At 44.3% G+C, this 25,965-nt stretch overlaps 2 protein-coding genes across 2 annotated transcripts in view; one reads left to right on the forward strand and one right to left on the reverse strand.

The window, feature by feature from the left end:
* Positions 1–17,046, reverse strand: part of LOC133892010 (myosin-8-like) — a 48,494-nt gene extending 31,448 nt beyond the window's left edge. The window contains exons 1-17 of the mRNA XM_062332747.1: positions 16,728–17,046; positions 15,792–15,920; positions 15,347–15,490; positions 14,884–15,029; positions 14,647–14,803; positions 14,362–14,420; positions 14,089–14,248; positions 13,396–13,545; positions 13,178–13,314; positions 12,949–13,095; positions 12,741–12,842; positions 11,601–11,658; positions 11,386–11,487; positions 11,014–11,051; positions 10,807–10,933; positions 6,561–6,728; positions 6,348–6,479 (exon numbers count right to left, since the gene is read on the reverse strand). Of these exons, the coding sequence (XP_062188731.1) occupies positions 6,348–6,479; positions 6,561–6,728; positions 10,807–10,933; positions 11,014–11,051; positions 11,386–11,487; positions 11,601–11,658; positions 12,741–12,842; positions 12,949–13,095; positions 13,178–13,314; positions 13,396–13,545; positions 14,089–14,248; positions 14,362–14,420; positions 14,647–14,803; positions 14,884–15,029; positions 15,347–15,490; positions 15,792–15,920; positions 16,728–16,730 (1,959 nt within the window). The 5' untranslated portion in view covers positions 16,731–17,046. The remainder of the gene's footprint in view (positions 1–6,347; positions 6,480–6,560; positions 6,729–10,806; positions 10,934–11,013; positions 11,052–11,385; positions 11,488–11,600; positions 11,659–12,740; positions 12,843–12,948; positions 13,096–13,177; positions 13,315–13,395; positions 13,546–14,088; positions 14,249–14,361; positions 14,421–14,646; positions 14,804–14,883; positions 15,030–15,346; positions 15,491–15,791; positions 15,921–16,727) is intronic.
* A 2,411-nt stretch (positions 17,047–19,457) lies between these two features.
* LOC133892165 (uncharacterized) lies at positions 19,458–21,179 on the forward strand. Its single transcript, XM_062332884.1, has 4 exons — positions 19,458–19,841; positions 19,932–20,006; positions 20,070–20,511; positions 20,602–21,179. Exons 1-4 carry the CDS (start codon positions 19,458–19,460, stop codon positions 21,177–21,179), a joined length of 1,479 nt encoding a protein of 492 aa, XP_062188868.1.
* The last annotated feature ends 4,786 nt before the right edge of the window (positions 21,180–25,965 follow it).

Consider the following 25,965-nt stretch of genomic DNA (forward strand, 5'->3'; position numbering starts at 1 on the left):
GATTGTGTTTTCAATGGGGTATCCCCGGCTGTCGATTTAGTGAAGGAAGCTGTGGCTGTGCAAGGGCAGCTCTAGCGCGCTGGTGGTGCAAAGGATCTTCAAGCTCTATTGGTTGGTTCTTAGGTTTATTTGGTTGTGTTCTTTTGGCTCCTTTTTTGAGCCTTTGCTTTGTGTTCTTCTGTGTTCTTTTTGTCTCTATTTTTAGGGTGTTGTCTGTTTCTTTGTGTGCGTGTGTTTTGTACTACGATATTTTTCTCTCCTATTAATGAAATAGCACGCAACTCTCCTGCGCGTTCGAGAAAAAAAATGAACTCATTTCTTTTTCCAAATATTCCAGATTGCTATGATGAAAATCTCCATGAAGAAAGGACACTGAAGCTCCCTTTGGCTCTATGAAACATTGGGAAGAATTTACAGGTGTTGATCCCAGTTAATATTGATGAACCTCCAACATCCAGAAGCAAAAGGACAATCAAAGAAGAGCGGGAAGCTAGTCTCTTCTACCCTACTATTGCAGAGCACACAACTATAGTTATTTCCATCAATTTTGAATATTTTCCTCTTCAGAAGATTTCTTGTATTCAATCTGTTCATAAGCAACAGCCAAGAAAACACTCTCAACTTATTATTGCATTTAGACTTACATGTCCATGTAAAGGGAGCTGGAGGTTGTATCCCACTGCATAGGAGTTTGTAAAACTTGTTTGCTTTGTAAACATTTGAACCCCTGATGTAGTGCCACTCATCCGAGATTGTGATTGTTCTGAATAGAAATCAATTTTTCTGTCAAAACTGAGAATTCTTGGAACGCTTGCTCTGAGAGTGAGTGTGGAAGTGGTTGTGCACCGACATGTCTTGTCTGAAAGTAGCTATAGAGATGTTTTCATTCTTAGCATAAGAAAAAAGCCTTGGGAGCTACTCTCTGAGGGAGGAAGCATCCCAAACAACAGTCTAGAGAAAAACAGTGTCACCCCTCCCCACACAGCAGTAAGCAATACCCCTAAAGTGATCAACCGATTTTACAATGTTCTTCCACAAAAAGATCCTTTGCCAAGCTCGAGATGAGGAACTTGACCATTATAATAATAAGCCTCCCAAATCAGGTGCACCAGGGAAGAAGTCACGAGCTGCAAAATTGTCAAATTCGCGGCTGTTGTCACATTGGATGGATTGAATGGGATGATTGAACTGAGTCCTAACGTAGGAATGGAAGTTTTTCAATGTGAGGAGAGTATATGATTTCAATTGGAGGGGAAAGGTCCACAAATAATGTGTAAAATTGGCAAGGCAAACTAGATAGTATTTCAAATCAGAAATGCTCAGAATATGTGAAGTCCACAAATCACAGTGAATTAACTCAAAGGGTTTTGATGCTCTTGACATAGAATTGAAAAAAGGGAGGCGAGCATGGCGTCCCAACTGGCATGTTTGACATAGTGGTGTGGCATCATTATTTTTATTGGTGGAGATGGCATTTGAGGATTGCAATCGGGAAATGGTTGGGGCACCAGGGTGGCCGAGTGGACGGTGCCAAGTTGTTGCAGAGACGGCGGGTCCGGCAAGAGCGTAATGTGCGGATGCCGGCATGAATGGGTATAGATTCCCAGAGCTATTGCACCTGTGAATGATCACCTTGGTCTAAAGATCCTTCACAGAAAACCCAAAGGGATCAAATTCAACGGAACACAAGTTGTATGTTGTAAATTTGCAGATTGAAATGAGGTTGGTGATGAGTTTAGGGTAAACCAAGACATTAGATAAAGAGAGAGGGCGAGTGGGAGATGAGATATGAATGTTGTCGGTGGCAGTGATGAGAATAGCGGAGCCATCACCAACAACGACACGTGTTCTTGTGGAAGTAGAGGGTTAGACAGTGGAGAGGTTACCTGTGTTGGACGAGAGGTGCAAAGAAGCACTCGAGTCCATATACCAGGTGGGTTCCGATTGCTACAGCGCCATTCATTGCATGAACTAGAGACGCCTGATCCTAGGATAGAGGCATCATTGGGGTGGTGCTAGAGGTGGCCATGTCGTAGTCAGCTTGCAACGAGCCGTAGAGGAGGCTTGGGGAAGGGGTGTCACCGACAAAGAAAGCATGTGGTGCATCAGTCGGGCGAGAGCCAAGAATGCCCTGACAGGGGTGCGGCACAGGCATGGGCCATACCTGGAACATCCCTGTCATTGGATTGAATATGGACAACTGACATTGAAAAGGGTGTCGAAGTTGGGAGTCTGGGAGCCGCCGGAGGAGTTGTTGCGCCTGTTGTTGCTTTTGCCCTTGTTCTTCCCCTTTGGGCGCTGAGGGTTAGAGTGGTTGTTGGTGGAGGCGACGAGGGCGGTGGCGTTAGCAAGCTTCTAGCACTTGAGGTCTGACTCCTCAAGAAGGAGAGAGCGAGACTCGAGGAAAGACGGCAACATCGTCTTGGTCTTGATGATCGACATCATGTGCTAGAATTTTTTCGTTGATGTCTTGGAGGAGGGTGAGGAAGAGGGTATCGTCCTTCACGGGTTGGCGGACGTTGGTCAGGGCGTTAGCGTACGACTTCAAGCGCTGGGAGTATTGGAGGATTGACATGTCCCCTTGCGCGAGGTTGCAAAACTCCACTTCCAGGGACAGGACACGAGAAGCCTTTTTGTCGTGGTAGAGCCCCTCGATATCGCACCAGACGGTACAAGAGGTGGTGTCGAGCTTGAGGATGATCGCTAGAATCCCTTTGGAGACAAAGGCGTAAAGGGAGCTAACGGCGTAGTCGGTGGTCTACGTCGGCGCCTTGAAGTCTTGGTAACTCGACGACATCTTGGGCCTTGGTGGCTCAAGCTTGTTTACCCTCTGACTTGATGTGAAGCGACGGCAAGATACGTGTACGAGGACACGAAGATTCTTGTCTTGGTGGCTCAAGCTCTGAAGTGATCACGACAGCAAATGACCGGAAGATAAGCTAGTTGTGAGACCTTGCCTTGGTGATTTGGTGGCTCATCGTGCTTGAGACCTTGTCTTGTGCTTCGTAGCTCAAAAGCCATGACCGGGAGAGTCGTGCAGACCGGGAGCATATCCTTTGTGGAGCTCCAACATGAACTAGGGTGCCATTCATGCCATTGATACCACGGGATAAAAACCCCTTGTACCGAGTTTGTCTCTCTATCTTATTTACGTTTCCGCATTTACATATTTGTAATTTATCTTGCTAGAGTAGGTTACAATCCTCTTAAGCGGTAGAGTAGACACACTAGATAAATCTAGAGCATATTTAGATAGAAATTGAGATAGGTTTATCTTGTGAAGTTTTTTTTTAGCCATTTTGATTTAAGTTTATAAATATCCTAATTCACCCCCTCTTAGGACGTCACTATTCCTCACAGCTAAACCCATTTTCTCTAACGCTTTCTTGCTCAGTAACAGTCAGCCTACTACATAGGTGTTTGACAGAGGTTCTTCTTCTACCTCCTTGTTCTTGTCCATCTGTTTGCTAGCTCTATGCTTTTCGGGAGATGCCATTTTGGCGAACTGTTGGCCAGATTTGCTGGATAATTTTTATTGGTGCAGAATGAGATTTGACCTTCGGCAGAGCACGGCGAAAAGAGAAGTAGCTGTCGTCACGTACTGGAGATAGATGCTGCAGAGATGATTGAGGGGCAACCAGTGTTATGAACTTCTTCGACCACTGGATGAAGGAGTGGACAGCATCCCTAAGTGTCCTGATGTCGTCCTCTGGGGGCATAGGAAGTGGGATAGACGTGCAATTCCTATAAACCATGTCCACTGACACCCTAGCGTAACTAGGTTATAGCGAGACTCCGTGAACCGTCTATTACCCGCCACATGAGAATGACAATCCCGTGCCAAACTCAATGATGTTATCAGAGCCAACGGTGGTGAGCAATACGAGCTTGCACTTGGTGGCTGCCTCTATGTCGTTGATGGGATATCTCTCGCTAAGGACCTCTTTTGGAATATTGTCCAAGCCTGTGCCAACCTCAATGATGTCACCTTAAAATCCACTGATAGGGAAGTCATGTTGCTTAAGCATGTTATCTAGAGCATTATCTGGTGCAGATGCATAGCTGCAATGGTGGAGATTCAAGTGTTATGGCTACATCCTACTGCCATGCTACGTCTGGATCAGCAGGTGCCTCCTTGGTGCCATCGATGTGAGATGCAGAGCCAAACTTGTCACGAGTGTGAGGAAGACCTCGCGCCAGCGAGTGTAGTTTGGTGGGGTCAAGTACTAGATAGAAGGGAATGTGCGTGCGCACGTTGATGGTGGAGAGGGTGGAAGTTGGGTTGGGGGGAGGCTGCTGTTCCAAGAGAGCGGCAGGATCTTGCTGGCTGTTGGCCATGGTAGTGAACAAAGGAAGGAGAAATAGAGGAAGGAAAGGATTTGAATTAGGCTGATACCATGAAGGAAGGAGATTATTTGGAGAATTGTTGCACACTTGGTATTGCAATCTTGCCAAACTTATAAAGGCACACAGTAATGCAATTAAGAGCTATCCTATAATTAGGCCTAAAGAATCTATAGAATATGCCTAATTCTGTACAGCCAAGAGAGCATATTCCAACGGTAGACCATGAAATGGGAGCAAGAACCATAGAAGAAGACTACATTAATTCGTTCTTATTGCTTGATCCAAAGAGATAATAATCCTAAGCTAGTAAAGTCGGCCACCTTACACAGACAAAACGAGGTAGACATCTACGATTAGGGATGACAACAAGGTAAAAACCCTAATGGGTGTAGGTTTGGGTTGCATTATTTGCACATAGGTCTGGATGCGGGTTTGTATCTAAACCCAACAAGTACACATATGCGGGCATAAAAAAAGCTTACTCGTGCCTGCTTTACCTGCGTACCCACTCCAAGCATCTGACATGTGTGCCTAAATACTTGTATAGTCCAGCAGGTGTGACCAAATACTTCTACGTTATTTTATTTCTATCTTATTCTTTTCCCTTGATTTCTTGCTACTAGTTTTTCCAAGCACAATTTGTAACCAGTACACCTTTGAATAGATGCTTCTATATTCTCTAAACATGAGTATTGTTGGAGACGCAATATCGGAAAGGGATGACCGTCGGAGACGCATGAGCTCGCAACGACCCTTCTTTCATCAGAATATGAGGGGCCTCTTATGTTGTTGGCAGGCATATAGGCGTGTCTGTGGGTACATGGTACCCACAGGTGAAGGGTGTGGGTTTCATTACTTAGCCATGGTGGGTAATGGGCGTGAGCACAGGTTTAGGAATTAGCTCGCAGGTATGGGTTTTTGTAGCCCTTACCCGTGGGTTTTGTGCTCGTTGCCATCCCTATCTACCATGCTATTTAGCTCAACTGTTTTTGGGCATAATCAGTTTACGCTGCAACTTCTTTACCTTAGATTGTTTTTGGTTTAAGCAGAGTGTTATCGGATACCCGATCAGTACAAGCCCCCATAGCACCTAAAATTTCCAGTATTGGATACCATAGCAACCCCCCCCATCCCTATTTTCTCTACGCCTGTTACCGCTAGATCCCCCGCCGTGTTCATGCCCACCTCATCGCCCTCACCGACACCAGCGAGCACCACTTCAACCAGAACCTTCTCTCCGCCATCCACTTCACATTCGCCGCCATCCGTGCCTCCTCTGGAGCCAGGCCCTCATCTTGGCCGCCAGACCACCCAACCTCGTCTCCGTCATGCATAGCACCCTTTGCGGCCTCGTCACCGACCTCCTCGCGCACCCATGCCCACCACTATGGTTGTTGGCTTCGTGCTGGCCCTCATGCATAATAATGGGTTCTCACTCTGTTCTTGAGTTGAACCAAACAAAATATGCTTTCACCCATTCCATTTACGTTACCGTTTGCATTTGCGTTACACATGTTGAACCAAATAAAACCTAACTAATTTAGCCATGAAGATATGCATGCCTCCAACTCCTTGCCTCGGCCGGTCCTAAGGGTGTTGTTGCTCCTTAAGGGACTCCTAAGGAAAGTTATTTCCCTTAATGGGTTTGGCTAGGCAGGCCTGCCCATGACGGGGTACGTAAACTTTTTTACCTCAAATGATGAACAGAGATTATACATTTAAATCACACATCAAATAAAAACAGATAAAATCACTATTTGCCGCTAGAAATTTTAGAAAACCCTGAGTGTGTGTATGACGAGTTGGATCCTATATTTCTGAAATATGGTAGGCTCGAGGTGGGGGAGTGGAGTGACCACTGGTGACGACAGATTGGATGAAAGAGTGAGGAGTTGTTTCTTGGACCTTTGTATCCATCAATATATGTACTTCCAGTGATTTTTTTTTCTCGACCATGGGGACGAAACATTCCAATGAAATAACTCGCAACAATTTCTTACCCCACATCGAAGTTGCTGGAGAACATTACTGTTCTCAAAAATTGCTGGCTTCAGAACATTATTGGGCTTTATGCAGCGGATGTAATGTGGTTCTGTTGCACTCAGAGTTTCCAGCAAAGCTTGTAGTTGTTGCTGCGATGTTACAGAAAAGGATAAATTATCTGATGAGAAAGCTATAAAAAATTGTGTCTCACAAGCAATACTCTTTGTTACCTTAAAGCTCGAACCTATCGATGTAAATTTCGTGGATTTAGTTGATTCTTCAGAAGGTCGAAAAAGACTTGAAACAAATAAACATCTAGAAGCATGTAACAAAACTTGATGCTCATTCACAGCATAATCTATGTTCTTATCCAAGAACAGATCTGTTTGATATGTAACCTGCAAAAGAAGAAAATGGTTATTACAAAGTGCATACCGCGCACTGAGTCTCAATTGTAAAAATATATGATGGCACCAGCCTCGCCCACAGAACTAATTCATCTCCAGGTCAGATATATGTATCATGTGAAGTCAGTATATTTTTGAGAGAGAAATGCCCTCTTTTTTAATGCACGACAATTTTGGGTCAGCTATGGGGACAATTTTGATGTGTTGGAAACGGGGAATTCAGTTCTAAACTTAGGTCTGTTCATCTACAACTAAGTTGGGTATCTGCACTCATACAGCTTAAAAAATCCATGCATGTACACCTGCAAGAATATCTCCATATGTGCACTGGGCAAAAGAAGAAAAACATAATGTACACCTGCAAGAATATCCCCAAGGCTAATATTTTCTATTACCTTTTTTTGTTTTTTTTTTTTTTGGAGGGGGGCGGGCTACAACGCACATATGAACATGTTTTTGCACAATTTTTTTCATGTGTACATGTGATATGGATCTTGATTATGAGAGGGGAATGGCAGATAGATATAAGAACTCGCCCTCCCTTGGAGACTATGAGCCTTTGCTCTATCTATTTTCTGCTTGCCTCTACCGATACATCTTCTCTCTATTTATAGAGAGGATTACTTGACTCTTAAGCTATCAAATCCTAACCATCTGTATCTAATTGATAGCAATCCCAACTAACCAAATATGCTAACAATCTTATCTAATCCTGACTTAGACTCAAAGGTAACTAACGATCCTATCTTCTGGCTTGTCGTGTGCCGCGTGCTCCCTTGCCGTGCGCCGTGTGCTATTGCTCTCCTTGCCATGCACTACCAAGCAAGCCCAAGACCCAACCCATAACATTACACCACCCCTCCAAGACAGCTCGTCCTCGAGCTGTGGTGGTGGCCCGAGCTCTTGGCGTTGCAAGATCGAAGGCGGTGATGGATGTGAAGACTCTTATGTGTGTGCAGCAGGGTGCCGAAGAAGGTTGACAGTGCCCGGTGTTGGTGAAGATAGCAGCACTTGTGCTCTGTCTAGAGGTTTGCCGGCGTGGAAGGAGAAGGAACCATGCGGAGCAGTCTGAGTTGAACCCACTGAACCGTGCAGGAGAGGACGACTGGAAGATCTCAGGAACTGCTGGGGCCACCTTGGCTTGCTGAAGCAAGAGATCACCTGCATCTGCAGTCAGGATGACGCCAAAGCTGGAGAGGAGCAAACCATCAATTGGAGCAGCCATATCAGGATGGAAGATTGCTGCTGCTGGAAGCGGACCCACGGATGTGACGAACTGCTGCGAGTCATACCAGGAGTCCTTATGACTTGGAGGAAAACCACCTTGATCACCAATTTTAGTGACATCTTGCCCATACACCAATTTTAGTGACATCTTGCCCATACTTCTTCTTAATAACAGGATGCAGGTTGTGATCCACTCCAACATTAGTGATGGCAAACACCTCAGGACTGAAGATTGTCCCACCATCATAGATGTCGGGGAGCACAAGAACATATGAGAACGGGCAGATTCCCAACCTGGTAAACAGGGCAGTCTTGTATGAGGCCACCATGGCATCCTTCTGAATCAGCTCCACAGGGACCACTAATGCCACCACACCCTTGTGAATCTTGGTGGAGATGTGAAGTTCCTAGAATAAATTAGTCTAGGAGAGATCCAAGCCCATGTTGCCAGGGGAAACCACCATACCAGCATGAGCAACAAGTTCAACACGAGCAGGAGTTTCAATCTGCGTAGAAGTGGCAGGTTCAATAGACTTGGGAGCTGCAACCATGAACGTGGCAAGCACCTCGCGGATCTTCGGAAAGGCAGCCTTGGTGGTGGCAATGTCGTGAGCAGCAAACACAGGAACGTCGAGTTGCTCCATGGGGGTGACCTCATGCATCTCCTCAGTCTTAGTGGAAATGCTGCTGCGTGAGCCATCAACATGCTCATTGGCGCTGACGATGTGCGGGCCAAGGGCGTGGGAGGAACCGGTCAGGAGTTGGAGCATCTAGGCGGAGCTCGGTGTGGAGCAGATCAGCCGACCGGGACGGAACGCGATGTCTTGAGGCGACCGCCGGCAGAGTCCAACGGCGAGGGCACGTGGCGGCCGGCCTTGTGCAGCAGGTCCTGCCGAGGACAGCCGGTCAGCGGGTGGCCGTGGAAGCGAGTGCGACAGAGGAGCTGAGGTGGAGTTGCTGGCCACAGCCGGAATGGAAGATCCAACAGTGGCGAAGCGTCTGGCGGCGCCGGTCGAAGGAGCGGCGACCCGTGGCGGAGCAACGGCCTGCACTGCAGAGGCTAGGGTCGGGAGATCAGGCAGGGCGACGGAAGATCCGACGGGGGTGACGGAAGATCTGACGGGGCCGGAGTGGCCCGGTGTTGGACACGGCCGAGGTGGCAGCTCCGACAGGGGCGGAGCGTCGGGCGGCGCTGGCGCGCGGACAAGTCAAAGATGCGGCCCGGCCCTGAAGACGCCCGCCGTGCGCTGAAATCGGGCGGATCCACACGGACTCTGGCGGATCCACGCGGACTTGAGCGGATCTGCTCCGGAAAACTGTGCGGTGTTGGTTGGATGGCGTTGGGCCGTGCAAAGAGGCCAGCCAGGAGGTAGGCCAGAGGATCTAAGCAGGGGGCGACGGAATCGGATCCGCTACCGAGACGTGCGGATCGGGCAGCCGAGCGGACAAGTGAGCGGCGGCCCGTGGTGGAACGGCGACCGACGCTTCAGTGGACGAGGCCGAGACGAGCGAATGGTGAGACGCGTGGAGACGGCGCGTGTGGAGACGAGAGAATGGTGATATGGATCTTGATTCTTTGAGGGGAATGGCAGATAGATATAAGAACTCGCCCTCCCTTGGAGGCTCTGAGCCTTTGCACTATCTATTTTCTGCTTGCCTCTATCGATACATCTTCTCTCTATTTATAGAGAGGATTACTTGACTCCTAAGTTATCAAATCCTAACCATCCTTATCTAATTGATAGCAATACCAACTAACCAAGTATGCTAACAATCTTATCTAATCCTGACTTAAGACTCAAAGGAAAATAACGATCCTATCTTTCTGGCTTGCCCATGTGCCGCGTGCTCCCTTGCCGTGTGTCGTGTGCTGCTGCTCTCCTTGCCATGCACTACCAAGCAAGCCCAAGGCCCAGCCCATAACAACATGACATGATGATGATGTACATTTATAAATTCTTTGAGATTTTTAAAGTATACTAGTGCAAAAAGTACAGCATAGGTTTTGATGAACTTAGGTTTAGAAAAACAGTGTATAGAAAATGATTACTTAATTTTCACCAATCAAAATTTGCATGCTGCTGATCTTTCTTTGTTAGGGATGCAAGTTTTTTTTTTTTTTGGTCATTAGGTCGACCCAAAACACACAAAAAATGAACTAGAGATTTACTCACTTAATTAAGGAAAAAATTAACTAAGTAGTGACCCAGAACTACTAATTGGGTAACCATCTGCATCCCTATTCTTATCCATTTAGCATATTCAATATTGGCAATTTCGTAGATCAGAAACCTTCTTAAGCAGCCATTAAACTTTTGGACTTCAAATTGGTAAATTTGATTTACTCAATGTTTAAAAGTTACATTTGCCAATCCAATTATAGGACAGACCTATCTTTTGTTTGTTGTTGTATGCCTCTACGATGCTCCAATTGATTTAGAGACGTGTTTTTGGCAAAAAAAATAATCAACATCCGGTGAGCAAAAACTGGTATTGATTCAGCTTCGCCATTTCACATGGCATATGACAAAACCCTACTTGTATTCACATGTTACATGCTCAAAGGTTGACTCTTGAGTTGCAAATTTACACCAAGCAAGGCACGCCATTTTAGCTGGATATTAGAATGCCAATTTGTGGCCCACTACCTGAGAATAGTTTGTTGTTCGTATCATATCATCTAATATTCTAATATGATGTATGCAACCACATGTGTCACTATCATGAGTTGGTGATGAATGCATCATGCATCGGCAGTACCAAGCTAAAATATGTCCTGCATAGGGTGGAGAATTATTCTTTCAAGCGATAGTAGAGCAGACAAAAGAAGTATGCTACTTACATGTCCAGCGTAGTGATGAATAGTGAAATCGGACCGTGAAAATTTTGGCCTACTGAAGTGTGGGTTCTCCTTAAATATTTGATACAGCTTTTCAGCAAATATTTCATGGGTTGAATTTCGCAACATGCTGAAGCACAAAATAGACAATGTTAGAAAGAATCAGAACTAAAAACAAAACAAGAATGTTCACAATTTACTTGTACATACCAAGTTTCATCCAGTAGAGAAATAATACCCCCTGGTTTCTGTATTGAAAGAAATCAGAAGTCAAAAATGAGATTTCATAGCATGGCTCAACCCCAATGGAAACTAAGCGCTAAAATCTCTGGATGGTTACAAAAAATGCACATGGAACTCAGACCTGTCTAGTTTGTTCAATAATTCTGAGTATAAGATAATTCCACATTCAAATCTTAGGCCTCATGAATCAACGAAAGCAAATAAAAAAACCAATAATAACTGGCTGGATGAAGATGAAAGAAAATGTTCATGGATTCACACTAGTGCCTAAAACAGGTTGTATCAATGAATACATTGATAATAAAGAAGACATTGCAAAGGACACTGGATGTTGTTCACCTTCTCAATAAGATCAAGAATCCCTTGGTTGTCCACAAACTGGATGTAACTCCAATCAATTTCTTCCTTTGTATATTCTTCTTGTTCCATCTTAAACACATGCTGCTCATGGAACATATGTAAAAAAAGATTGACGCAAAATCAAAATTTTATTTGACCATACTAAAACATTGAATGCAGAACATTATCAAGAAATGAGACTTCCGTTCTCTAACCTGATTAAAGTGTTGCTGGAGCTTCTCATTAGTTAAGTTGATACAAAACTGCTCGAAACTGAGGCACAGCACAATATCAACATATAACAGTTATTATCTCTCATATTATCAAAAGATAAGATGGTTTCATGTCATATATTACCAACTGCTAAGTAGAGATATGAAGATTTAAAGCTCTTAACAAGGACAGCATATGACTTCCCATATTGCTGTACAGACTTAATGTAACCGTGCAGCCATTTGCTGCAGAAAATCCATGCAATTGTTAAAAAGAAGAGCACATAACGTCAAACCTAATGTTGTATCCACCCTGTCCCCATTCATACCAACAACATGATGTTAGTTTCCATCAAGGTTTTCTTCTATGGGGCAAGTGTTAGAGAGTCAAGACCATTGCTACAGATCTTAATTTTTTTTCTTTTCAATGTTCAATTACTATGCTTTCAGTATGTGAATCTGATTCGGCGTGTTTGGGACATGTTCTCGCATATATGAACCACTGTCTTTTCTTTGGTTGAATAAACCATTTTTTTCTGCTTTATGAAGGAGCAACTTAAGCAGTGGAGTTTTGTGAAGCAATGAGGAGAATTTTTTCCCCCAATCAAGTTCTATTGCTAAACTAAAATGAACTCAGCATGCTTACTGAATGATTCTCATAATATGTACTCTGGTTTGTAGTTTCTCCAACAGTTTCCAGTTTTCACAAAAATGATGCAACCAAAAACTCTACTTCAGATAAAAGTAGATTGGGAGAAAAGGTCCTATGATATGCTGATATAACAACCAGAATTTTTTAGTTAAAAGGTAGAATAAGTGTGGTTTTCTAAGCACGTCAAGATCATTGTTTTAAATAGCATGCTAGCATCGTATGATCTGTTTTGCATAATCGTCCATTTCCATTTTGAACCATTTCCCCAAGACTTGACTATGCAACCAAACAGATAATTCTAATACAATATAAGTCATTTAACTTGAAAATAGATTGATTGAAACAAATATAGTTGAACATGTTGTGCCTGCTATATCACCGATATCCACTGTCCAATAAAAAAAACTTGCCACTGTTGTTTTGTTATACTTTATCAAAACAATGATACAGATAAACATAAGACTAAATGCAAAGGCATACCAGTTAAGCACCTGTTTGTCTTGAAACTTTCAAAACCATATATATCTAGCACACCAATCAGAAGCTTTGAACTTAGATCTTGTCCTATTGAAGTATTGATCTTATTTACAAGCCTGAAAAAACAGAAAACAAAAGAAGTGAAATATCTTTTCATGTTACAGAAGTAATATAATAAACAGGAACATGACAATTGCATACCAGACTAATGTGAGAACTTACCAATCAAACAAGCGAGAGTAAACAATTCTGGCCAAAGCATCTCTACTAAGAGCTGCTGCTCGTGCATCTAGATTTTTCACAATACTTTCACCACGTGTTACCATAAGACGCTTACACAAAGATTCCTCGAGAGCCTTTTCATCACACCTGCAGAAGAATGTTGCTAAATGCATGTCATGCCAAAGACGACAGACAATATTTTGGAGAAAGCACAAGAAAGGACTAATACATGAAAAGCCCAGCAGCTGTCCTAAGATGAAATTGGGATTTATCATCTTTGGGTACAGAGGAATCTGCTTCGCTCCCTTCTGAAAATTCCACATTGCCCAAATGAAGAATAGCAGCTACAACTCTAAATATTGCATCCTGCACGAAATGCCATTCGAAGTTCTAAGTAATGATTCTATCTTTCAGAAAAACTAACTTCAATCATACCCTTGTGCTTACCTGTTCATCAGAACTGATGCCCACAATGTCCATTGCTCTCTTAGTTGTGATATATTCAGAAGAATCATCCATCCCATCAAGCTTAATGCAACTAGACTGATTAAGATAGTGAAATGATGCAGCATCTCCCAATTTATATCTCTCACGGTCCTGCCACAGCAACATTTTGAGTGCAGACCGAAAGTAGTGGACAATACAGACACAAATAGATATGTGTCGAACAATAAAAACAAAAGGTTATGATAAAGCACAATTTACAATGGTCATCTAACAGGAAGAAATAAGAGTGAAAAAGCACAATGTATTACATGTCTATTGCTTGCCATTAAACATATAAAGCTCTTAACAATGGATAACTCTTTCCCACAGAACAAGTGTACTCAAAATATGACATATCGGCTACAAAATAATAAACCAGTAATATATATGTAAGAATAGCATTTACAACCAATTCACAGTTTTCATTTATAAAGTTGTCCAGAAAGATATGTGTTATTTATTTTGAAGATGCGTTGGCCCAATAAGATACCCTAAATTGATTCATTTTTACACAGTAAATCAGTAATAACATATCCACATCATAAACACTCCCCTAGTAATAGCATGAAGAAAGGTGGCAACATGGTAACTGCACATATATTAGTTACAAAATTTTCGTTTGGAATCTGATTTTGGCCATAATGACATTGTTACCTCTGGAGGTGCAGCACATAGCATGTAAAAGCAGTGATAGTTTCTTTCTGGATCAGATATTTGACAGACACGAGACCTTTCCAGGAGGTAAGTCCTTATGGCAGCTCCTGAGATCTTCCCGTTCTGATCAAACTGAATCTCGACAAATTTGCCAAAACGACTGCGTAATCAGATAAAAGAAATGTGTCAAGCCATAAACTAAGAGGAAAATGAAAAGTTGTGCTAAATGAGCAAACACTAACTGCTGAAAACAATGTTATTGAAGTTCATTACCTCGAATTATTATTCCTGACTGTTTTTGCATTTCCAAATGCCTCAAGAACAGGATTGGACTGTATCAATCAGACAGATTGGATAGCATAAGACACTAGAATCACATTAAGATTGATGAAATATGAATTTGATGCAATCCCACAAAATTATGTGCTGGCTTTACGAACAATCCAAGATGCCACCTCATAATCCATATATTCACTATTTCAGGTTGCTAATACGCCTAAGAGTAAGAAGAGAATAGAACTAAATAATGACAATATAAAATGCAAATGAAGCCCTCACCTCCAGTACTTGTTGTTGCACTGACCTTCCTCCAGATTCAGCTTTGCCACCCATAAATGCAAGATATTGCATAAGCATTTTAGTGCTTTCTGTCTTACCAGCACCACTTTCGCCACTCACTAATATGGCTTGGCTTTTACCATAATTCATCATAAGCCTGCATGGTCGATATGTCAGATACATGCACCATAGTTAATGCACAAAATACTCAAAAGCTGTTTCTTTGCTGAAACACACCTATACGCACGGTCTGCAATGGCAAAAGGATGAGGGCTCAGCTCGCCAAATTCTGCTCCTTTATATATTCCCATCATGTGATTGTTATAAAGGTGGGGAAGTCTTTGAAATGGATTGACAGCTATTAATATGTTCCCAGTATAAGTCTGGAAGGACGATAAATTTTTCCGTTAGATCAGGCCAAAAGGTTGTTTAGTACACTAGACCAGTTACAGTGTTACAGAATTCCAAACTATTCTAATGTAGAAACTAGAAACACTCAACACCGTTAAAATAACATAGGCAATGAAACATAAATACTATACAGACAGGAGGTGTAAATTGACCAAGTAGTTCTATTATCATCCTAGAGAACATATGTGAACGGAAGAGTCAGAGCAACTAAGAACTCACAGCACTGTCAAGTATGCATGAATGAAGTAGCATAAAAAGAAGAGCTGATATGTTGAACAGCTCAACTTACATATATTTCATTCATTCCATATCTAGACTTTAAGTTTTGTAGAACTCCTGGTTCATTTAGATAAGCTAGCCTTGTCATATCCTCAACGCCACAGCGCTTCGCTTCTGCATCTTTAGGATAGACACTTGAGACGTTGGTGGTAACCTGTAACCAAAATATGAATCTTTTACCATTACATGTCTGAATTTTCATTTTTTGTCATTCATCTCCTGCAATAAATTAATTTATTATTACAGCATATAGCACTGTATCAGAGCACTCACGATTAACAGTTTCGGACTTAAAAATAATTAACATGAGATATAAAAAAATCTTTGGACAAAAGTGCTGCAACAGCCCCAATAAAGCATGAATAGAAAATGAGGCAACATTAGGATTACACAAACTCCCAAAATGACACTTTCGAAGAGAAATAAAAGAAGCTATCATGAAACTAGTAACTGACCTTCTTCCCAGAAGTGCAGTGTATAATTAATTCATCTCCTTGGACCTCCTCCACCAGCCCATCAATCCAAGCAACATCAGCATCCTCAACCCAAACATGAGAACCCACTGTAAAGCGGACTTGTGATGCCTGCAACAGAATATGCATAAGCACATGGAAAATGTCATTTCATCAGTGATATGTTGAATTGAATGAAATGAAGGATGAGCAAAACAAAATAGTAACTAACAACATCTCAGTTTGAAATCCAACCTCAGGAGCAACATTCCATTGTGTTACAAGTTGCAAGTACAATAGCACGATCCATAGCAGGTAATAACATAACACATAAGCCAAGTCCATTCACCACAGAATAAAACGTAAAGCAAAAGTGAAAAGCTTACAGAGAGCATCACCAGACATTGTCCTAACTCCTATGGTGTAAGTACATATATTTGCATATTGATCGAAGACATAAACACAAAACAGAGTATAAAGGTCTTAATTTTCTCAGTTGATACTAGCTCACCAATATCCCATAAGCCCTATATCAAGTTCTGTCAGAGTCATCTTCTCAATATGGAGCCTTGGTGAAAAACAGGGTGCAGTGTACCACATGATAGAGTTTGAGCCTGGAGCCAGAGCCCCGACCTCGCCGCACTGCACAACCATGGCTAAAAGGGGGGAAAAACATAGCAAACAGCTCTCCCGACACACACCCTAACTACATGTTTCCACGGTCCTCGTCCGTTAAACACTGCCCAATTCTGAAACGTGTTTGTCTCAATCGGACTCACATCACAACTACTCCAAATGAACGAGATCACAGGGTGCCAAAACACCCTAACCGAGCCGGTATTTCAGAGTCCTCGTCGAGCGACTGATCCCACAAAAACACGCCACTGCACGAAGAACATTAACAAGCGCGAATTCGATCAAGCCAATCGCAACACATACCATTCCGTCCGCGGGGTCGGACCGAGACCGCCGGCGTCGAGGTGGCGGGGCGGGCTCCGCAGGCGCGATCGCCGCCGCAGCCTCCGCCGTGGCCCTCCCACTGGCTGAGAGGAAGTGGCCAACGCGCGAGCCCCAGGCGGGATCGGCAGCGGCGCCGCCGTAGGGGGGTGGAGGCCGCGAGATCGCGACGTGAAGCGCGCCGCTAGATTTGGATTCGAACGTTTCGTGTTTGTTTTTTTTGTTTTTTTTTTTCCTTCCGTGGAGGAAGGCGACTAGACAGGCTGGAGCGAGAGGAGGACGAGGACCGAGCCGATTGGGACTTGGGGACGAGTGGGAACGGGAGTGGAGAGATTAAACAAAGGCGAGGAAACCCGCCCGCTGCTGCGGCTCGGCTGTCAGCGACGGCGGCTGCAGGGTGGGGTCTCAACGGCAAGGAGGCCCCGACCCCCAGGGTTGTTGGAGTCGTCTCTTTTTTTCCTTTTTCTTTATCTTTTTTGGGTTTTCTCTTTTCTTTTTATTTGAATAAACTGTAAATTATATATGAACTCATACTGAAGTTTCCGTGCTACTTGCAAATACTTGCTTGATTGAATTAAAACATGCAGACTTCATATTCTCTTTCGTACATACACTAGGACAATGTTCAATCAATGTTGATAAATTGGTATGATTCAAAACGGTACCCCCTCGGCGCCGCCTCTCTGGGCGACGAGAGGGGTGAAACCACCACCAGCCCAGTCACCCTGGTGCTCGCCCTTTGACGGCCATCGTCACCGCTGCCGATCGGTGGCGACGACAACGGCCAACGACGGCACCAAATGGTGTCCACTTGCGCCCCTCCCCCTCCCCTCTCTCCTTATCTCTCTCCTTTCTCTTTCACTCCTCAAATCTGAGCCGCGGTGCCAAGGCATGAGCCCCGCATCCATGGTGGTGCCCCAGCACACCCGCAATTGAGGTGGTGCATAGGCGTCATCCCCGTACGTTGAGACATTCGATTGTTCCTTTTGTAGTTATATTTATTTTTAGAGATAATTGTGTTCTTACCCTTATTTTAGAGAGAAACTGTGATTTTACCCCTAATTTTACAACTTTGTATTTTTTTCCCTCACTTTTTGAATGTGAATCGACCGACTGCCCCTGTTTTTTACACTGTCAGGTACAAATCGATTTGGCGATTAAAAAAAAGAAAAAAAAACTTTGGAAAATAGGAAGGGATGGAAATAGACCAAAATACCCATGTGCAAGTGTGGAACCGTATCATTTTGCAGCCACTCGAACCTTATCCGATAGCTCGGGCGGAGGCGCGGCGCGACGCGGGTGTGCTAGCAGGTCACACGGAGGCGCGGCGCGGGTGTGCTAGCAGGTTGCACGGGCGAGCGAGGAGGCCGGCGGAAGCGTATCGCGCGGCTCAGCCGAAAGCACGTCGCGCGGCTCGGGTGGTAGAGCGTTGCGTGGGCAAGCGAGGAAGCCGGGCGAAGGCAAGTCCCGTGGGCGAGCGAGGAGGCCAGGCGGAGGCGTGGCGGCGCGTGGGTGAGCGAGCCGGCAGGGCAGAAGCGGGTTGCTGCGGGCGAGCAGGCCAGGCGAAGGAGCGTCACGCTACTCGAGCGATAGCGCGTCGTGCGGGTGAGCGAGCAGGCTGGGCGGAGGCGGGTTGCGTGGGCGAGCGAGCAAGCGAGGCAGAGGCGGGTCGCGCGGGTGTGAGCAAGCAGGTCGGGCTTGTCAACTTCATCAGCTTGGTAAGTACTTCTTGCTGGCATTATTTTTTAGTATTAACAGAATAAGATTTCACTTTTGGGGTGAGTTGATCGAAATGAAGGAAAAAGGATTGTATTAGAAACTGATATTGTGGTGCTCAAATATCACCATCATGTATTTGGATGAGGGAAATGCTTATTGAAATGCTTATTGGGTTCTAAGCTTGCTAGAAGGTGGAGCTCATCTACATGCTCATACAGGTTTCTTTGTTGGGACAAGGAAACAACAGCTGTGAAGCAATGAAGTGTGGAAAGGCTAGGTAAATTCTTGTGATTGTTTCTAGATCTGATGGATGCCAATTCAATTCAGTTTGTTGGATGAATTAGCTTAGGTGTTTAGGACGATTTAGCTAATTGTATATCTTTTGCTATGATTTGTAGGCCAATTAACCGCAATTTGAAACTTGTTGTTAAAGTTCGGTCATATTTTAGTTTGCCGGATGGAGGGCCAAAGACATATTGCAAGAGTAAAACCTTGACACCACATGTTGATAGACACCACTTTGGGTTGTTGCAATTAGTTGATCACATAGCTGCGCATTTTATGTGGGGTTCTAAGCAATACATAACATTCTGACGTTCTTTGGACGATGCCTCTTTTGAGATTAAAACTGATGAACAATTGCAAGAGTGGTTTCAACTCAACCTAGAGAAAGGATTAGTGGGCATCGATGCCCAGATCAATAATTTCGAAGGTCCATTGCAGCTTTCACCCATAAAACTTAGGTGTCACCCTACAGCGAGAAATAGAGTAATAGAAACTCCGAGTACTCCACTTCTAGATTTGAATCCTCCTATTTATTCAACCCAGTCCACTCAAGACATGAGAGATGCCACAATAAGAGAGCCCCAAATGAGACACCCACCAATGGGAGAGCCACCAATGAGAGAGATACAACCAAGAAGCCTACCAAGAAAGCCAAAAAGTCCAAAAGAAAAGTTGCACATGATGAGGAGACCGTAGGAGTTGATGAGAATGGCATCTACTCTGACACTGAATCACTTTGTGGCACTAAGTGATAGCAGCTATGACATTGATTTGGCTGCATCATCATACTCTGACTCTGATTGCAATGACCCTGAGTATGATCCTGATGGTGAAATAGTTGATGAGGATGATGAGGACGATGTTCCTGTCTTATCATATAATGTTGATGATCCATGTATTGATAATGATGTGATATTCCCAGATGTGGATCAGTGCAGGTCAGCAGTTACCCATCATGCTATCTTGAATGATTGTGCTTTCCATATCATCAAGAAAGATAAGAAAAGATTTAGAGCCATATGCAAGAGAGCAGATAAGGGTTGCAAGTGGCAGTTTTATGCATCTACTAGCAAGAAGTACATTGGATGCAAGGTAAATTCAGATATGTAATTTTTTTTAGCATTTAAGATTTGTTCATCAAGTTGAGATGACAATTACTCACAAAATAGTTCTTTTATGTAGGTTAAGATGAGTGGACCAAAGCACACTTGTGGTTCATTCAACAAGTGTGGTGACACGATGGCCTCAAATAAATGGGTAGCTGACAGAGTGGTGGACTTGTTGCGGGACAAACTCACAATGGGACCTAAGAAGTTGTAGGATGAGCTGAAGAAGAAGTACAAGATGGATGTTCCATATGACAGGGTCTACAGAGGCAAAGAGAGAGCACTTGACATAATAAATGGGAAGTGGGATGACAGTTATGATTTTCTACCTACTTATCGCTCTAAGCTTCTCAAATCAGTACCTGACAGTATCATTGAGTTAGACACAGAAGAGCACAATGGGGCTGTGTGTTTCAGGAGGTTCTTTGTTGCTCTTAAACCATGTATTGATGGTTTTTTGCAAGGATGCATGCCCTACATTGCCATGGACTCCACTCACTTGACAGGAAGGTCAAGAGGTCAGTTGGCATCAGCTGTTGCAGTGGATGGTCATAACTGGTTATTTCCAGTTGCATATGGAGTGATTGAGATAGAGTCTAAGGAAAGTTGGACATGGTTTATCCAGAACTTGAAGAAAGCTATTGGTACTCCTACATGTTTGTTCATCTTTCAAGTTTCATCTCTCAAGTTGCATCTTTCAAGTTTTATCTTTGAATTACTACCATAATACTATTGTGTTCATATAGGTTTGGTAATCAGTACAGATGCAGGCAAAGGAATAGAAGTGGTTGTAGATGATGTGTACCCAGGAGTGGAACATAGAGAATGTATGAGGCACTTGTGGAAGAACATGAAGAAAAAGTACTATGGTCCCTTGTTTGCTAAGAATATGTGGGCAACTGCCAAGAGCTTCACAATTGAGAAGTTCAATTACCACATGGGGAAGATAGAGGAGAAGAGTCCTGATGCACTTTCCTGGTTGGATAACAATCATCCATATGTGTGGAGTAGAAGAAAATTCTCTGATGACTGCAAGGTAGATTACATCAATAATAACCTCTCTAAATGTTTCAATAGCTGGGTGTCAAAAACCAATGACATGCAGATTGTGGACATGCATTACAAGATAAGACAGATGATCATAACCAAGTTTCATTTGAGAGGAAAGATTGGTAGTAACATGGAGGGCAGAATAATCCCAACTATTACTAAGTCTTTGAATGCTAAAAGCAAGGCTATTAAGGACCATGGGGTCTTTACATGTGGAGCTGGAATAGCTGAAGTAATTGTGTCCACTATCAGGCATGCAATCAACTTGGAGTAGAAGACATGTAGTTGTAGGGTTTGGCAAGTGACTGGAAAGCCCTGCAGCCATGCTTTAGCTTTTATTGCAAAGCTTAGTAGGGAGGTACATATGGATGACTTTGTCCATGAATACTTCTCTGTTGAGAGGTTCAGAAAGGCATATGCATGTGTTTTCAATCCAATGACATCGAAGCATCAGTAGCCACGTGTTGATATAGGCTTCAAAATCAAGAAGCCTAAATTGCGAAGGAAACCTGGGAGGCCAAGAGTATCCAGGATCAAGGCATCTAATGAGGCACACACTAGGAAGAGAAGAGAATGCACCGAATGTCATGAACTAGGCCATATAGCCAAGCATTGCCAAGAAGGTCTCACAGCTAGTCAAAAGAGGAGGCTTTCATCTTCAGAAAATACATCACGAGAGGGGAGCAATGATAAAAGTGTTACACACACATCAAAGTAAGTCATGCATTGGTACTCATTTGCATTAATTCTCATTCTTACATAATCATTATTGATTTTTGCTTACTTAATCATTGCTGATTTTTACTTAGTTTACCATCAACTTGTCTACTAACATATTTTTACTCCTTTCACATGAAATACAAGTGCAAGTGCTAGTGCTAGTGCAAGTGCTAGTGCAAGTGACATGGGAGGAGGAAGACCACCAATTGGAAGGGGAAGGGGAAGGGGAAGGGGGGGGGGAGGAGGAAGAGGAAGAGGAGAAAAAGGAGAAGGGAGGCTAGCTGCATGGTTTGGTGCTTGAATGTGATGTTTTGGACTGGACACATAATAATTATCTACTAGTTGTTGGTTTTGTTGGATATGTATTGGTGCTTTTGTTGGACATGTACGTTTCCATTTGATGTATGATCTGGACGTACTATATGATGCTATGTTATGGTTGTAATATATGATTTCTGCTTGAATATATAAGTTGTGTCAAAATGCTGTCAAGTTGTGCCAAAATACTGTCAAAATGCTGTCAAAATTCGGTCAGGTTTAAAATATATGCAAATTTAATCAAGTTTTGTTGTCAAATTTCTTTCGAAACCCGTCAAGATGCTTAATGTGAAAATAGGGGTAAAATCACAAAGTCCTAAGAAAAATAGGGGCAAATCTGCAAGGGTATACATGTCCTTTTATAGCTGATTTCACACCATTAAGTACTCTTAACGGAATAGAGGCAAACACAATGTTCACATTCAAAAAGTGAGGGCAAAATCACAAAGTTGTAAAAATAGGAGTAAAATCACAGTTTCACTCCAAAATAAGGGTAAGAACACAATTGCCCCTTATTTTTATTCTTGTTACGTTTATGTTTCAAGTAGATGTCTACATGATAGATTGATATAGGTGTTCTAGTGTAGATGCTCACATAGTTGTTGTCACGTCCCAAATTCTTAATCATGCATTTAGCAAAATCATGCTTCTTAAGAATTATTCTTAAGTTTGCGTAATGATAATTTGGAATGCTAATACACTTCGTTTAAAAATCATTTGGATAAGAGAAAAAAATTGAAGGAGAAAAGAATAGAAATTGCATTGGAAATACCCATTTTCTCAAACATGTGAGCCCCACTAGTGGCCCCACCATCCCACCCACCAAATGGGGCAGCCCCACCTGCTCACTCTCTCTCCTCCCTCACTCCCCACATCCCCCAAGCTGCAGCAATAGCAGCTCTCCTTCTCTCTCCCTCTCCCACTCAAGCCCACTCTCTCTTTTCTTCCAAAATCCGATCTCAAGTGGAGGATTCAAGGTATGCATGTGGTACCATTGCATTCTCTAGCTCATGAGCTACTCATCTATCCAATCCATTTTCATTTTCATGGTAGAATTGAGTAGTTCTTGAAGTTCTTGGTGTTCTTGAGCTTTTTGGAGCAAAAATGGAGTTTTGGTTGAAAATGAGCTCTAGAGTCGTGTTGATAGTTGATGAGTAAGTTCTAGTACCCTTGAACTATCCCTAACATGTCCCCTTTAGACTTGGAAAAGATCGCAACTCGAATCAACCAAAAATCCACTCGAGAACAGCTTTTTTAGGCTGGCTCGGATACTCTGGACTCACCCGGATACTCCGGGTTCAGTAGAAATAGTCCATTGAATTGTGTTCAAAATTATTTAGGGTTTAAGGTACGAGATTGGTTTAAAACCTTTTGGATAGAGCATATACACGTTTGTGTAGCACAGATTTGTAAAATGAGTCAAATCACCCGAGTGAAAAAATCACGAAGAACCCAAGTCTGTATCACTCGGATTATCCGGTCAAACCCGGAGACTCCGGGTAGTTATGTGGTCATGTAGCCGAGAGCTTCGTTCGGAACCTCACTCGGAATGTCCGGCACATTCCGGATAGTTCGGACCAACCCGGAGGTTCTGAGTCAAGTTAGAATAGAGCTAACCGAGAGCATTCACCGGAGGATGGCCCGAATACTCCGGAACTTGGACATTCTAGATTCATTCGGATACTCCAGGCTAGACAAATAAAAGCAGCACCGAGCACCTCTTCCGAAGGGTCACCCGGAGGGTCCGAACCCGGATACTCCGAACCAATCCGGATACTCCGGATGGCTGTTATTTTCTAGTTTTCATTTAGATCGTTTAGTATTGCATTGATTCGCATATATTATATGTCGGAGGATTAACTCCAGTCGCAGGGATCCCGAGAGACCGCTTTTTAGAGATTTGGCCGGGGGGGTGATCCTGAATACGTTCGTCGGAGAAATAAATGGGAATGAATGCAACAACCGGTGGTGGGGGTGATGACCTAGTGCAAGAAGAAGTAAATACATCGGAATTTAGACAGGTTCGGGCCGCACGGGGGCGTAATACCCTACTCCTGTATGGATACTATAACTGTCCTGAGAAGTCCCTCAAGGATGTTGCTGGTTACAAGAATCTTGATCTATCTAAGAGCCTGGGGCTCCTTGTTCTTCGGCTTGTCTCGTGCTGCTCACTTCTCTGCCGCTGTTTCTCTTGCGCTGTGTTCTTGTCTATTCCTTGCCTCTCAACCGTCCTCTTTTTTTCTTCTTTTGTGCCGCCGGCTGCTTTTAAGTACCCGCCGGCCGCAGCGTGCCCCGAACGGAAGGGGGGGCACGAGTTCCGAGACACCATAAATGGAAAGGGCGTCATCATTTCCTCTGGGCGAAGTGATCGGGGGTGGAAAATACGGCACACGCTCGGTCATCTGTCACAATAAATGCCCTTGCAATGGGCGTCGTGGAGAGGGCCCACTGGGTAGCCGCAGAGCAACCCGGCGTGCCCACCCTGTCTTGTTCCCCTGCCACAGCAGCGTGGCAGACGGAACGCCTTGATCCTTACGACGTTATCCTGAGACAGGCCGGATGGCACGGGACGGGACCCGTGCAATTAATAACCCCACGCCTCTCTGCCAGAACATGGTAGGAACTGACGCTGAGCGCGGCGGGAGCAGTTGGAGGTGACAGGACATGCACGCTCTTTAAATGCGGCCTCGGGCCTTTGACTGGCTGACACCTCATCGGTGGGCCCCTCGGGGGCCTCCACCAGGGGACTTACTGGGTCGTCGGGGTACCGAGTGCTCGGGGGTACTGTTCACCTCCCCGAGCACTCTCTCCCGAGAACGCCCTTTCTTGTCCTCGGGGGACCGAGTGCTCGGGGGTACTGTTCACCTCCTCGAGCACTCTCTCCCGGGCACACTTGTACGGATCCTAGGGGAACCGAGTGCTCGGGGGGCTGTTGCACGCAGCCCCGAGCACCCTCTCCCGGAACTTCCTTCGGTGAGTCATCGGGATACCTGGGTGCCCAGGGGCCACCGCCAGCGGCCCTGGGCATGCTTCTCCCGGTACTTAGCTCTTCTGGTCGTCGGGGGACTAGGGTGCTCGAGGGCCACCGTATACCTTCCGGAGCACTTTCTTCCCGGTACTTAGATTTCGTGGATCATCGGGGAACTGGAGTACTCGGGGGCCACTGACTGTGGCCCCGAGCGCCTTCTCCCGGGACTTGATCTTTTCTCATCTTGCAGGAGGGACCCCACGGGATGGCGCCATGTGGCGGATGGCTGGCCTGGCCTCGGGATTCGGGGACCCCCGGTTCCTGATACACCGACATTATACTTCTAGCATGTTGTTAATCATTGTGACATGCCTCATTGCATTCATTCATGCTCATCATTGCACGCGTTCTTGTCTAGCTAACAAGGAGCCGAAGCGGGAGGCAACCGTGGTCGAAGAAAACTCCAATATTCCGGATTTCGGCGAGTGTTGCATGGGTAACTATAGCAGCTACCTGAACAGTAAGGCAATCATCCATCATATTGCACCTTTGTCAAATTGAATGAAATCTAAATATTGATAAACTATGCTTATGTATAGGTTTGCATGTATAGGGAGTCAATGTCGGGTTTTTATGGGTAGAACCTATGTTGATTGCATAATCCCTACCTTGAATTGTTCATCTATATCCTTGTAGCCTTGGTAATGTGGTAAATGTGTAAGAGTCGATCGAAATGCTTAGCAATGCATAGGTCCTCTGTAGAAGACGAGCAATAGTTCGACCGTTGTTCGCGAGCTTAGAGCTTACTACTTGTTCACATATATGGTTATGTGGATGTTGGTTGGATGAGTGGAGAGTATGAGACGAGATGTCGGCAGTGTTAGGGGTGACGTCTGCCTCAAAGGAAAGTCCTGGGGGCAATTCAGGAGAGAAACCCGGCACCATAGACCGCTTGCATCTTTTAAGGCCGATCGTCGGGGTAGTTGGCTTTAGCATTTACCTTACCACATGCTGATCTAGTGGTAAGGTGAGCTGAATACCTTCGCAGCTGTGG

The sequence above is a fragment of the Phragmites australis genome, chromosome 15, assembly GCF_958298935.1.
Source record: "Phragmites australis chromosome 15, lpPhrAust1.1, whole genome shotgun sequence".
Classification (NCBI taxonomy): domain Eukaryota; kingdom Viridiplantae; phylum Streptophyta; class Magnoliopsida; order Poales; family Poaceae; genus Phragmites; species Phragmites australis.

Coding starts and splice junctions, on each gene's coding strand:
- LOC133892165 (XM_062332884.1), top strand. CDS start 19,458: ATGGCATCTACTCTGACACTGAATCACTTTGTGGCACTAAGTGATAGC. Junction 19,842..19,931: donor AGAAGTACATTGGATGCAAG/GTAAATTCAGAT, acceptor TCTTTTATGTAG/GTTAAGATGAGTGGACCAAA. Junction 20,007..20,069: donor CGATGGCCTCAAATAAATGG/GTAGCTGACAGA, acceptor AAGAAGTTGTAG/GATGAGCTGAAGAAGAAGTA.